Raw genomic sequence first — 15,211 nt, forward strand, 5'->3', positions numbered from 1 at the left:
TGTTGGAAATGCCAAAGACATTATAATGCTCTGGCAATTGCTAGAATTAACTAGATCCTAATTTTAATTGCAGTTTGTGCCTATTACAAAGTCTCCTAATTGCACTCCTTATTTCCTGGAGTTGGATTTGAACCTGCTGCCTGTAGGGCAAAATTATCTACCTTTTCTAGTCCCAAGAACTATAAAGGGCAAGGTTTTAAAATGTTCAGTTCTCCCAATTTAGGGCCAGATTTTTAAAGGAGACCAGTTCCCAATCAGACACCGAAATGAGCACCAGATTTCAAGCACCAGGTAATTCAGTGGCTACTACGCCCCTGCACCGTCTAATATCAGATTTCCAGGAGAGCTCAACATCCATCGGATGTCTTGGTGGCGTTTCTGTGTCCAGTGAAGCAGTATCAGAAACTAGTCCTTTTGCTGGTGCTCCGGGAGGCTTTTTTCCTCTAGCTTTCCCTCTGCCTCTCTTTCAGTGGACTGATGATCATACTGTTTGTAAATATCTACTCTGCTAATAGGGTAAATAAGTATATGCATTTTTTTTTCAGGCAGTTTTTTGTTGGGTTTTATTTGCATCAGGGTCTCTGAAGGCAAACCTGTAAAATCTGTGAATCTGCTGGTGCACATAGAGAGCAATCGAACATCAAACGAAATGTGCACATTCATGTTCCCATCCTGGATGTAAATGAACCGGCTGAATGAACACGTCGGGGAGAAACCCAGATCTGACTCCCCAGTTTTCCTCACCTGCCACCCCTGTGGACACCCCGTGCATTTCTCCGGCAACACCCTCTATTCCATGGGGGCTTTGTGACCCACCCTCGTCTGCTCAGACACTGGCTTCATTTTCTGGTGTTTCTGCAAAAAAGGTGCCGCCTGTGCTCGAAATGGGATCTTCCACTATTTAGCAAGGCTTTGCTGAATGAGTCATCAAAGCCGGCTGGTATTGGCTGGGCTGGTGAGCACCCAAGGGATTGCCTGGCAGAGGCTGCGAGGCCTCGCTTCATTCACAGAAATGTGGGGATGCTAGCCAGCCCTTTTTCATTCACACGCACAGAATCTCATTCACATTTTGCAGTTTCGCTAGCCGCTTCTAATGAAGAGAGCCATTTGGGAGCAGTAGGGTTTTGTGGGCAGTAGAGACACGTAAAAATAGACTATGGTGTGTATATTTGCTGTTGCTATGCTAGGAGGATGAAGAGAGGAGTGAATGCTGTGTGGATGCTGTAGCAGGTTCGCAGTGTGGTGATGAAAGGCTATTCCGCAGATCACTAGAAACCTGCTTTTACACTGACTAGGACATTGCCATTACTCATCACTGCTGGGATAAGAGGTGCTGGCTTAACTTAATGTGTCATGAATATACTAATTAAATACCTGTATTTGAGCTGGCTGTTTCACTGTATTTGCGCTTAGTATACTGCAGCTTTTAGTCATGGGAGAGGGAAGGAACTCCACAGGATTTTTCCTTTAAATAGTGCTGCAGTTAGTCGTTTGGTTAAAAAATAACTTTGCACTATGCAACTTCTCTGGTCTGAATTTGTTTATAATGCAGTGTATTGTCCTACATCCAAAAGATGTTTTACAAAGAAGATCAATTTATAGAAAAGAGCCATATGACTTGTGATGGGCATTGTGTATCACAATGCTGTACACATTTTGTATTTGTCAAAAAAATATGGGAGAAATGAAATATATGTTTTCTGCATGTTTTGCTACTTCTCAGATCAAGTGTTTGTGGCTGATATTTATGCTTAATAAGACCTGGTGCATTTTTTTATTTTTCACTGCAGGATGTCCGTTTGCTGCTACCTGGACTTTTGAATATTCTTTTAGTTTTTTTCAGTTTTTCAGAATTAAACCAAACATTCCAGTGAATTGAAGATCCTCTTCATGTTTTTCTTCAGAGTGAATATCAGTGGTGAAAGAAAAAAACATCTGTTAAGCCTGTTGTTGGACATCAGAAAAATACTTTTCTTCACACATAGGTACTTATGTAATTCCTGCATTAAAATAGAAGGTTGTTGTGGAGTAACAGGGGAGAAGGATTTCTTTCTCTATCAAAAATTGGGTGTAACAGTTTCCGTGAGAAACAGCATTGACACAAAGGCACTTGTAAAGTCTGTTAGGCTGCTTTTGTGGAAGAAAATGTGTATATTCTTTAGTTCTGTCGTCTGTTCGGAAAACCTTTAAGGTGTCTGTGTTTTGCTGGGGGGGTGGGGGTGTATATATTTGTAAATATTGTCCAGATATTTGCTATCTAATTGTGACTTCTTTATAGATTCACAAATATGTGAAGTGGAAGAACATTTAAGCAGAAGAATAAAGTGTGGTGTTTCATAAAGGCTGTTAATTCAGTTTTAAAGGTAATTGCCTTTGGTACCAAAAGGGTGGTGGTGGGGGGGAGGAATTAAAGGTTGGAAGGAAATATCTGTTTGAGAAGATAGGAAAAGGAAATTTGAGAATTGATTGGTGCTAGTGTGCTGTAAGTGGGTGGATGGGTTTTTTCTTCTTTTTTTTTTTTTTTTGCTACAGGAAGTGATTTGCAGTGTTCACTGAGCCTTTTGTTGAAAAGGGTCCTTCTCATTTGTGTGAGTCATGCTTTTGCTGTGAGCGAGTTGGCAGCTCTAAGCAGGACTGGGATCTCTGTCACAGAAAACTGTTACTTCACCCAACCTTAACAGGGAACCATAAGAAATTTCTTAAAAATATATATTTTTTTGTTCTTCCTTATACTCTTTTCTTTTTTACCCCAAAATCCTGTTATCCGTCCGTGTTATGAATCGCCTGCTATGTTAGCACAGGCATCTCCTGCGTTGGCATCAGATTTGCCAGAACATATGCAGGAAACCAGATAGAAGGGCATGCTTCAACGTACCAAGTATAACCGCTTCAGGAATGATTCAGTGACATCAGTTGACGATCTTATTCACAATTTGTCCATGAACAGCAAGGTCTCAGCAGTTGCTACGACTTCAACAGCACCTTCGTACCTGGTCTCGCCAGAGGTTCTCCGCAAGGACCAAGAAGATGGACCCACCACCCTGTGTACCCTCATCCATAAAGTGTCCCACTTGAAACTCTCTAACACAGGCAGCCTTTTGGGTATCAAAAACCTCTCCTCTGCAGTAAAGGAGCTTGCTGTCTCCAAGTTGCAGGGAAGCTCGAGTGCTTCTAGCTCAGCAGCAGGGGCTTCAGACAACACATGTAACCTTGTCTCTGCCACTTCGTGTTCTCAGCAGGACGTGAGCAAGATGAGTATGGGGAAAAAACCACGATCAGAGGAAATGCACCCGGGAGGTGAAGACTGGAATCAAAGTAGCAGCTTTGTTAATAAACCCTCTCGAGGATGGCTGCACTCGAGTGAGAAGATCCTGGGACCTGGTGTGACGTACATTGTGAAGGTTGGTCTGATTTCTTCCATTCTCTGTTTTTATCAATGAAAAATTCTCTGCTGGTTTTGATGACAGGCTAGACAGGCTGAAAGGATCTCTATTTGTATATTCCTTTTTTTGTGCATAATGCATGGTATGTAAATTCAGGAAGGCAGGGTTGGGAAGCTGTGTTAATTTGTTAAATTAGAGCAAACCTGCAAATAGGTTCTTTGTCAGATAATGTTCTACAGCTGTGTAAAAATACTGTTCCTAAGCTAAAAGCTGATTTTCTTACTTTTTGTTTTGGGTTTATTTTCCTTCTTCTGAATTTAGGTTTTCAGTGTTATGTAGCATACTGTATATATCTTGGATACATAGGCTTTCAATATGTCTGGTGCAATGTACAGGAGGAAAGAAAGACTCCTTGATGTGTGAAGAACTGTTAATCTTGCATGATATTTCAGTTTGAAAATACCTCTAAGGACATGTGTGTTTTTAAGTGAAATTATATTTGAAATCTTAGAGCAGTAAGGCACAGAGTGCAATTCTTATCATGTTCCACAAATAGAAATACTGTCGTGGGTAGAGCAGGAAAATGCAGCTTGTTTTACATAATAAGAATTCAGCCACCTTAGTTCTTACTGCTCTTTCCAGTTCATTGATACAGCATGTCAATAGCAGAGAATCCTAAGTTTACAGGGTAATATTTCCATATGCTTTGAAAGTATTTTGAAATGACCTGTTAAATTAGAGCCTTTGAGAGAAGCATATGTGCAATGTTTTTGTAGTCAGGTAAGATCCTGGTTACGCCTTCCAGCACTGTGTGCAGAAAGTGTAAAAATAACATTATTGTCCAGAATTTGTTCTTCAGTCACCTTGTTTTATTTGCTGAGTGGCTTTTGTATCTTAAGTGTTAAACTGTTTTGTAGCAGACTATTAATAAGATTACAAGTCTATTTTTAATCTTGTCTTATTTTGGGTATAAAAGTCACAGTGTGACTATACCAGGATGCTTTAAAACTGAGTGACAGCCTTGTTGCTTAACTCTCACTGGTTTTTCTCAAGTCTCATTATCAAAACCAGAGTGCATATTTAACAGTTGGAGCACTAGGAAGCAGTTTTCATTTCTTTTTGTTAGTGGTGATGGTAGATTTTGCAAGTGATGATAGATTGAGTAAGTTGGCCAATTCAGAGCACTATTGAAATTGTACTGTCTTTTTTACTACTCTGAAATTTACTGGAACGACAAAAGAGTCAGTATTACCTTTCAGAACACAAACTGCTGCTCTGTTACTGTTCGGGAAGTGTCTCGATAAAAATGACCCACTGATGGTAGGTATAGTGGTGTTGAGACCCCATCGTTCTTTTGTATGGAAATATTCTGTGTAACGGAAGGTCATTTACCATTTTCCCATTAGCTCAGGGAACTCAACTATTTTATTTTTTATTTTGCTTGGGATATTGTAAGTAGGCAGATGACTGTGAGAATTCACTGCTGCAGTTTGTTTTACCTGAAGTGATCCTTATGAGGCAGAAAAAACACAGTATTCAGTTTCTTAATTTTTTTAGTGGCTGACCTTCTGTATGCTAGAGGAAGCTGATATCCCTGAATTGAAAAGAGAATTAAAATTATATACAAGTGGACTTACATTTGAAGTTAATAATTAACCCATATCTAACACTGATAGTAGAACAAATTAGTGCAGCTGATGTCAAATACAAGAAAGTGTATTTATACACATTATGTATATCAGAATTTTCAAAATAAATCATTAGCACCATACAACTTACATTTTAGGTGTTTGTTAATGACATTAAAATGTATGGAACCTAGATTATTGTTTCTATTAAAAAAATAAGGTGATATCTTTAACTTCATGCTCTCTGGCATATAGAGTCATGGAACAATGCTCTAAATGTAAAAACAAAAAGGTTAAAAATAAATATCAAAATCAGTGGTTAATGAATGACTGAAAATAAACCAGCCCTGGTTAGTTCATAATTTGCCTGTTCATTAAGTATCTCAGAATTTTCCTCAGCAACTGCAGCGTTCATATAGATAAGAATAGAAGTGCAGTTCCCACATCATTAAACATTGTTAGTTCCCAGGGCTTTTATGCATTCAGACCATCAAATCAATACATAGATAATGTACACTGAAGGGAAACATTCCTTGGGTACCTCATGGCTATATTGACTATCTGGGGGACTTGTACCATGTTTAATTAGTACCATATGCCTTGCAGAAAATTCCATATGCCATTAGTTAAATGAGATAAAAATTAGATTTGTTGTTAACCAGCAAAGCTTTTATCATTTTGTGTGTAAATGTGCACTGGTTTACTATTTTCTCATTAATCCACATTCAAAACATGAAAATTATCTATGGGACAGGGTAAATTGTAACTACTGGGCAATTTGATAACTCACATTGGAATCTTCTGAAGTAAGAGATACAAAGTTCCTATGTGCAATGTATGACAAATCTGTAATTTTACTGCTGTCCTCACATTTTCACATATTACCCATTTTTTAAATGGGCAGTGTAACTCTAATGCTTAAAAATAGGTGTAGGATTATGGTAAACAGGAACTGTGATCTGATCTTCATGGTCTGCTGCGATGGAATTATTTTCAGCCATAAAAATACTGGCACTTTCTGTATTTTATTTTCTCCCTGTGAATTTCACGTTGCATTTTTATATATTATATTAAATGGAAAATTTTCACAAAAACAAAAAAATATTTTTGTGACAAATTAGACAATGACCATAGCCATATTAGGAGACATAAAGTGGTGAGGTACTGATATTTCGCTTAACGCTACTGCTGAACAGTTTAACAAATTATGGATTAATGAAAAAAAAGAAATAGTTTGCTGTGATGGAAGTCATTGAAGAGCTCAGTGTTTTCCCCATAGAGGGACTGATTACTATAGGGAGTGATTATAAATGTTCATGTCAGAAAAACAAATACATGTAATAAAAAAGTGTAAAACTGTGTAATGTAACAGTAGTTAAATGTTTCAATGAAATCTGTTTGTTTCCAATGATAAATGTCTGCTGATGAGTTTAATTGGGTAATGGCATGGACGTTTTGGGTTTTGTTACATTTAATTAAGAGCACAATCAACAGTCAAGAGGCAAATGTATGTCTGTCTTTAGGTAACTCATGGTTGGGTTTTGTAACAAGTGCTGATGAGCTTAAAATGCTGCTTCTCAGCAGTTCAAAACTAAATAGAAAATACTATAGCATAATTTTATATCTCTATATACAGTACATCCGAAAGAGCTAACGAGCCGTAAAACCAAGACAGTGGTACAGAACAGACCTGGGTAAATCTAGTGTTAAAAACCAGATATAAAGGTAGTATCTGAGAGATAGGAAGGAAAAAGAACTTCATCTAAAAGAAGCACTGCAAGCCAGGCAAATAATATTTCAGTGAAAAGCATATTAAATTATTATAGCAAAGTATCTAAAGAGTATAACATAAGTACAATTACTTCTTTAACATTTTAACACTTTCATGTCTTGGGAGGGGATAACAGCTATTTATATCTGATGAGGAAAATAGACATCTTTTGTGAAGCTGCTCAAACACATCATCAATTAAAGGCTTCAGTTCTGCAAACTTTTCTGCATGACACTTTTTACGGGATCATTCTCATTGAAATAATTGAGGCTACTCCTATATGCTGAAAGTTAAGTATGTGCTTAAGGATGAACTGAATTGCTGTGTTGCGTGCTCTTACTGCATCCTTTTATTCTGTACTATAGTATTCCTTTCAGCATATATGCAGGGCAGCTGTGATTTTAGCAGATCTCTGCAAGTAGACACAGAATTTACAAAATTACTTTTCTGTTTGGTGGCTAACCCAGACTGCGAAGCACAGCCTTAAATGGAGCTAACGTGGTGGAAACTGCAACACATGCGGCCTTCCCCTAGAAGACTTCAGGGCTCTTCGGAAGAATGTTTCTCTTTTTTTTTTTCCTGTTCTAACCAGAATTGATTTGCTGCTGGTTTAAAGTAGGAGCAAGATACCAATGCTTCATGGCTTTGTGGTGGTACTCTTTGCCCACCTGTTTGAAAGGTATCCAATGTAGCCTATAAGAAAAAAAGAAAAGGGTTTCTTGCTTCCTTCCTACTCCTTTAAATAGACATAAAGTCAAATTTACAATCTACTTGCTTAAAAAAAAAAAAGAATAATAGCATTATAGCAAGACTTTTTAGTTTTTCTTTTTGGTTGATGTTAAATTTATCTTCATTATAGAAAAATTTGTGCAAGGTTGGTTTTTTGTGTTTTGTTTTTTTTTTTAATCAGATTTAAATTCTGCTTCTATCAGTCAAGTTGCAGTAGTGTTAATGGTTAATCACTGATAGTTTGACATGACCTGAGTAAAAATATACCCAGTAAGATTTCGCGCATGTGATTTTAATAATAAGGAACACTGTCCCAAAGCATCCTGTTTGTAATGAGGTTTACATGTTTAAGAAGTGGGTTGTGTGTTTCAGCCATACGGTGATAATAGGACTGAATACTGATCCTTTAGTTCAGAGTCTGCTATCCTCAACCCAGGTACTCAAATAGTGTTAGCCAGAGCTCAAAGACTTATGAAACCAGCTTATCACCGTGGATTTTAAAGCTGCATGTGTGCAGGTGAGGGGAGAGAGAAGTAAGTGACAAAGACAGCATTGGTTTTAGCAATTAATCCCTCCTAGTATCCATAGTCCTTTGCAATCAGTTAGTATCCTTCGCATTTTCTTTCACTGTTATTTGGGCTATGAAAGAACGATATTGATGCCTGTTGCTCTGTCGAAAACGTGTTTTTTGAGCTCCATGGATCTCAAACACTGTGGGTCTGTTGTACAGCCCACTGATATGAAAAGAGTGTTTCTCGCAGAAATTAAATCAGATCCTACGAGCAGAAATCATACAGTAGAGTCTTTAATTATAATATTATTCTAATTACATGAATCAAGTACTATTACTGTACATTTGCACACCTTTCATAGAAAGCAAAGCACGTAATGATTTCGGTGCTGAAGGATTCAACTCTCAACGGGAATGTCTGTTCTGCACTACCTTTGGAGTGTTTGCAAAATGCCTTGGAAGCTTTGGCATAATTTCCACACCTAGGGTTATTTTGTGAGTGACACAATTTGGGCACTGTTAGTGTTGACTCGAATAGTTAAAGTCAGAACTGTATTTGTTTAAAGCAAAAATTATACAGTCCTGCTACTTATTTACAGTTTTAAAATCCACAGATGAATTTAGCTGCTCGATTTAGGAGGTAAAACTACATTCAGCCAGAATTCCTTCTCTGTTTTTCCTTGGAAACTGGATTGTTGGTTTCTTTACTTGTCTTCAAATAACAGTTACAGTAAGAATACCATGTATTCTTACGTAAATATCTGCTGCTACAAACATAAAGAAAACACAGGGATGAACCGAGATCTTCAGGGAAAACCCTTTCTTTGCTGCTGGAGACAAGGCACTCATTTGTCCCCTAGCCACATAACCCATTGAGGAACCTTGTCTCCACTAACACGCTAGCTATACTTGTGCTGCAGCCTGGCTTCATTTTATAGTGGAAAGTTGAAGTGAATGCACAAAGTATCAATATTAAATTTTCTTGTTGTTTGCAATGAAAAAAAATGCAGATCTGCCCTGGGATAGTGCCAGAAACAACCAGCCTTCCCAGCTAGATACACTCTTCCATGGTGATTTACTCCCCTAAGCAATGAAACAAATTCCATAGTCACAGAGGAAGAGGGTTTCAGTATTGCTTCTCTGCAGTTCTACATAGTCATGCAATATTCATATTTAATTTGATTCTATATATTTATGATAAAATGTGATGCAGCTCTACCTTTGGCTGCTCCAGGCAGGTCTGAGGCAGAGCCTGTCCATTTGAGTTGTGATGGGAGTAATGATGGGACTAGGTGCAACCACATTTCCAGTCATCACTTGTTTTCAGAGGCACAATTCAATAATTGTGCCCATGAATTGGGCACAATTCAATAAGGGTAATCTAGAATGTTTGTTTAATAAGTGATAGATATTCCCCTAGATTTTTCAAATAAGTTTTCATAGGGCCAGGAAAGATTTCAGTCTCAAAAAGTTGACTCAGACAATGCAAGTCACAGCTAAAAGTTGAAAGACTAAAAAAAGCCCTTTGAAATTAGACAGGAATGGCAAGCAAAAAGATAAAAGGTAAAAATAAACAGGGTACAGGGAGATGCAAAGAAAATAATGTGAGGTAAACAGAAGAAGCTGTCTAGGCCTTTTTTCCACAGCACCATCACATTGTCTTTGCTGATGCAGGGATTGTTATCTTTTTTTGTTATCTCAGAACAAATCCTGAAATTAGAGACATAAGTTGGCCAAATACCTTAAATAATAAGGACAAGACTGAAAGAGAGATATTTTATCTTAAGATATTGTCTTAACTTGCTCAGCACCATTTCTGTCCTTCTGGATATGTTGTTGTACTAACATGCCTTTATTCCCATTTTTGCTTCTTATTATCATAGGAATTATATAAGGGAGTGCATGTCTCATTGAACACCAGCATCCTGACTGACATTTGAGGCTGCATACCTCTGATGAAGTAATATCAGAAACAGAATTTTCTCTGTTCTTATAGACAAGCTGCTTTAATTAACCACAGGACATTTTAAAAGTACCCTTAACTTCCTGAGAAATTAGAGTATTTCAGAAACACTGCCTTTGCCACCAAATGTAGGGGCCATGTTTTGTTGCCACATGTTGAGTGCAGATGCTACAGTGTCATTCATTTTTACTTACTTTTTTCTAAAGTCTGAGCAGGAATGAAGAGAAAAGGCCAGGTGGATAAACTGTGCAGAGTCTCCTTCTGAAAGAAAATAATTAAGTGTGAAGCTGTGCTGCAAACACCACAATAAACTGTTAAAAACATATCAGCCAAGTGTTTTGAGTCTACCCAAAGCCTTTTCTTGAGTCAGGGACAGAAACTATGAAAGCAGTCCCCAGTATGGTCCTGTTCCTAGATGACTGTTATCCTTAACGACACTCAGGCATGATAAAAACCTTCAGAATTAATGAGCTTTACAAGGGCCTCGTACAAAATCAAGCTACACTGACAGATGCATTGAACCTGTTTCTCTTACAGCACTTCAGCAGCGTTAGGATGGCAATGAAGTCTGGCTCATTCTACTGTAGATTAATAATAATAATAGTAATAATAATAATACCTAGCTCCTATGGAACACTCGTTAATCGATCCTCATGCTCTACAAAGTGATATTGGTTTACAAGCTTTAATACAAAGTACTATTTAATGCAAAGTATCAATCTTTTGATTTTACTGAAGAGGAAATAAAGATGTAGAGGATTTAAGTCATTTGCTTGAGGGTGTCCAGGAAATTATTGACAGAGGTGAGACTTATGCAACACCTAAGTGCCAGTGCTCTTCCATCAGACCCACCTGCTCTGTAAAGTTGCTAGAGTGAAGGTCTGCTACAGTAAAAGGTCTCTAGCTGGGTAGGCAGAATAGGCAAATCAGAAAATATCTTTTCAGTTTGCAATCTAAGCACAGTTATGACAGAAATTAGAGTAGAAATTTTGGAGGGACAGAAAGACAGCTTTACCTAGGTCAGCAGACGCTACCTTTGAATCATGGTCTCTGTAATGCACTTGTAACTGTTGTCAAAGAAGGTCACCAAGCACACAGTGCATGCCACAGCGGACAGGGAGGATAGAAGATTCCCTATGAAATGCGTACCCAAAAATGTTTTGTAAAAAACAATAAATTGTTTATAAGCTCAAAGTTCATATGGTGTATGGATGTTTTGCAGGATCAGAGTTGTGGAGAATACCCTGGATACAGTGAGATACAAGACAGGTTTTGTTCATGTTAGAGACTTAGTCTGGTATATGTTGTGAGCTTGAAGTGAGCAATATTTATGAATGTATTTTTTAGATCAGCGTAATGAATTGCAATTCAGGTAGCTCAATGATAGGCAGAAAGAGTAGAAAGTTATGTGAGAGATGTCTGAAGAAGTAGAATTGATGCGAAGCCTGCAGAGTTAGGTGCAGCAGATTTTTCAAGTTGAAACAAGATTGAGACTACTTATAACACTTTTATGTAGTGTAGATTACCCCTGGATTTCAGCCGTTCTGTAACCATTCATTTGTTACATCAATAGTTACATTGGATAAATAGCCTGCACATGAAGCAGGCCCACTCTGGAAAACTTAAAATACTGATTGTTGAAGATGTATCTTTTTGTCATTTTGTACCTTTTGTAAACTAATTTTATAGTCATAAAATAAGCAGAGACCGCTAAGTAAATAGAAACATTATATGAACCCTCTCCTGCAATATATTTATTTCTGCCAAGGAGCTAGAAGAGCAGGGCTGCTTGGTGCAGGGGCACAAGCTGGGAGCTGCAGGTGCCCATCATGAGCTGACACTGACCTTGGAGCTTTTGGGCAGGGGTGGTGGGGAGGGGTCCCAAGCGAGGCTGGTTGGGGCCATTAGGGCCTGATGGTGCCTCCAGCCCCTCAGAGCTGCTCTGCTGGGATTCTTCGTTGCCTTTATACTGCAAGAAGACTTTTTAGAGATTTTTTCATGCTTTAAGTCCAGCCAGGGACATCTCTCACTTTATTCCTCTGTTCTGCACATTGGAGGTCATCTTTTGGGCACTCTTACTGCGAACACAAGTAACTATAGCTTAAGCATAAGAAAGTTAAAGATTGATAAAGATTCAGGAAAAAGATGTGTTTTAATTGCGGGACTCTTGTGATGAAGACCAGAGATAGATGTAGCATTCATATAAAAAAGGACTCCTTCTCCCTCCCTGTATGTTTTGGATTTTCAGTTTTAACAGTGACAGGTCCTTCCTAAATCACACCTCCAAATGTAGAATTTTGAAAGCATAGCCATACAGCATTTCAGATACTTAGCATAGGTTTATATTTGGCATAGTGGAAGAGCACCTGTTAGATCTTCCATCTTCTGGGTCTGCGCTTTAATAATACTCCTCAATCAGGCAGTTCTACTTAATGACTGAGGTAGCGTAAGTTCTTTAATAACTAGATCTATTTACAGTTTCAAATGTCCAATTATGATTTTCAGCTATTGAAGCATAATGTTTTGGCTACAGAAGCTTTTGCATGTTTATGTTAAAGGAATTCTGATGCAGAACATAAGCTGCTAGAACTAATCTGCATGGTGCTTTAAAGGGAAATATATCTTAGTGGATATTCAAGGTAGCAAGCAAAACAGTCTGGAAAGTGTTCACTGAATTAAAGTATGCAACTCTGAAAATGAAACAATTCATCTGTGATACTGCAGTGCATACTCTAAGTGGTTCACACCGATTAATATCACACTGCAATAATTGCATTCACCTGGTATTATGTATTTTTAAAATTAAACTTGAAAATTATAGGACTAAAGTTTTTTCCAAATGTAGCCTTTTTTAAAGGAAACTTTTGGCACATACAAAAAATTGAGACATAATGCAGAACATGTTTACATTTAAAATAATAGAATAAATCATTGTCCAGTGTGTGCACTTCTGATTCTAGCATTTCTGAGTTTTTGCATGCAAAACCATACATCTGTAAAAGAGGAACATAAGAAATATTGTACATGCAAAACTACCGATATGGGATTTTTGCAGAGTCTTGTGAAAGCCCAGTCCATTTAGCATCTGTACTGCGTGAGTATTTTTGAGTGTGATGTTGGCAATCTTATTTCATCCACATACGAGTAAGAAATGAGAAAAAGGTATTTTCTTTGAAGATGTGTTGTTTTCAGCCCCATTTGAGATGGAGATTAGAAAATTGTCAGAAGCAAAATTTGCTTTTCAGTGGTATCTTTCTCCTTACCAGCAAGAAATGCGACCTTAGAGTTGACTTAAGAAATTGCTTTTCAAGATAAGATAAAATATATTCTTTTTCCCCTAGCTGAATCCTTCACCTTTTTTTTTTTAAGGGGCTCTGAATCCTTACTGTATGATTTGATTTTGAGATGCTGCCAGAATGCTTTCACAGGGGACAAATGTAAAACCACTATTAATATCTTGTGAGAATAGTAGACATATCCCAAGTAGAATGGATTCTTCTTTTCTTACAGAGGTTTATGGGATAGACTTTTTAATTGTTTTCTTAGTGGTAAGACGCCCCATATTCTCCTGTTGTATGGAGATTTCTACAGCTACTCCTGTCTGCAACTCTGATACAGGAAAAGTAGAAAAAATCCAGTTTGTTATAGTAAAATCAAGTGAAAATACATTCTATCAGCAGAGGGAAACTATACTTTGAAATACGGTGAAAATATTGCATGTTGTTGCACCGGTTTTCTTCAGATATCTCCTTTCCCCAGCAACTGATAATATTTAGTCACCTAAAATCTTCTTCATCCTTCAGACATGGAAACTATTGCTTAGTATTGTTCTACCTTCTATCCTTCTGTCCTGATATTGGTGGCACATAAGTATATTTTCTTTTGCAAATGCTGTGCTCTCTCTGTGCCTCATTGTCAACAAGATTTGGAGGCATTCAATAGGTGTTCATATCTTCTCCAAGGCCTCTTTCTTCATATGAATTCCTAGCTACTGAAGAAGGACTTTGCAGGTTTTCTGATCTCTGTGAGAGAAAAATGAATAACCTATTTCCAGCTTTTTCAGAGTGTTGGCAAATCTTGATATCTTTTTATATATAATCATATTTGTCAGTTTATTAATAGACATATACAGTTGCCCACCAAAACTTTAAAATAGTTATAAATACTTATATACTGCATTTAAAAAAATAATAAAAAATCATCATTTTTTTAGACTTAAGGATTCTTGATAAGGATTCTTAATAACAGTGGCACTGTATATTTGTGCATGCTTGAAGTCAATATGTAGGATTTCAAGGTCTATGTATATATAAAAAAATACTTATATGCATATACATAATATATGTAAAATAGGAGATATATATAAATAAAAATTATTTTTGTCATGTTAAGGCAGATTGATTCTTTTTTATCATTTAGGCAACTCAGCTGATTTTTCTACTGACAGTAGGTTAGACTTAGGATGAATTTATTTAGATGAAAAAGTTTCACAGCCTTTCAGTATTCATTAGTCAATGCTAGGCACTTTGTTTTATAGTTGATCCCAGAATCCCTCTGGAAGTCAGTCTCGCTTTACTTATGACTGAAAGCCTTTATGAAAATCTTCAGGAAATTCACTGTAAAAGGATTTGCATGATTAAAGCTAGACGTCTAGCAAATATGCAGTGACTCACAGTCATGCAGTGAAAATTTTAAAACGTGACCTTTCTTTTTATTATTTTGTACTCCGGATGCTAAACAAATACTGTTTCTGTTTGGTGCAGTGAATCAAAATATATCAAGGCACAGATATACAGAGAAAGTCTTATTTCCCTGCAGTCTCTTATGAAAATAATTTATAACTCTACTATGATATTTAAGTCAAAAGCTTATGAAGGTTACCACTTTTACCAAAATAGTTTAATAGCGTAATTTTAGCAGCATTCCTGTTATTGAAAATCCAAGCATTCAGTTCAAAGAATAAAATAGAGAAGCAATACACTGTAAACATCATAAGTTGCCAAAATAGCATTGAATTATACTAAAAATAATGTGTTAATTAACAAATCAAAGTATATAAATTGTAGAAGTAATTTCTGGTAGGTACTGATCTCATGCACAAAATACATGTGTTTGCCTCCTAAATCCCTTTATTATTACAGTTGTGCACACCTGAGCCTTGTGTTCAGACAGGATAAGGCAGTTTGTTGAAAGAGTAGGCTAACATTCACCAGCTAAAAATTGTTA

The 15,211-nt window shown here is 37.1% G+C and overlaps 1 protein-coding gene across 1 annotated transcript in view; it reads left to right on the plus strand.

The window, feature by feature from the left end:
- The first annotated feature begins 2,861 nt into the window (after nt 1-2,861).
- The window catches only part of SHC3 (SHC adaptor protein 3), a 58,594-nt gene continuing 46,244 nt past the window's right edge, over nt 2,862-15,211 (plus strand). The window contains exon 1 of the mRNA XM_050913288.1: nt 2,862-3,401. Within this exon, the coding sequence (XP_050769245.1) occupies nt 2,862-3,401 (540 nt within the window). The remainder of the gene's footprint in view (nt 3,402-15,211) is intronic.

The sequence above is a fragment of the Gymnogyps californianus genome, chromosome Z (genome assembly GCF_018139145.2).
Source record: "Gymnogyps californianus isolate 813 chromosome Z, ASM1813914v2, whole genome shotgun sequence".
Taxonomy (NCBI): domain Eukaryota; kingdom Metazoa; phylum Chordata; class Aves; order Accipitriformes; family Cathartidae; genus Gymnogyps; species Gymnogyps californianus.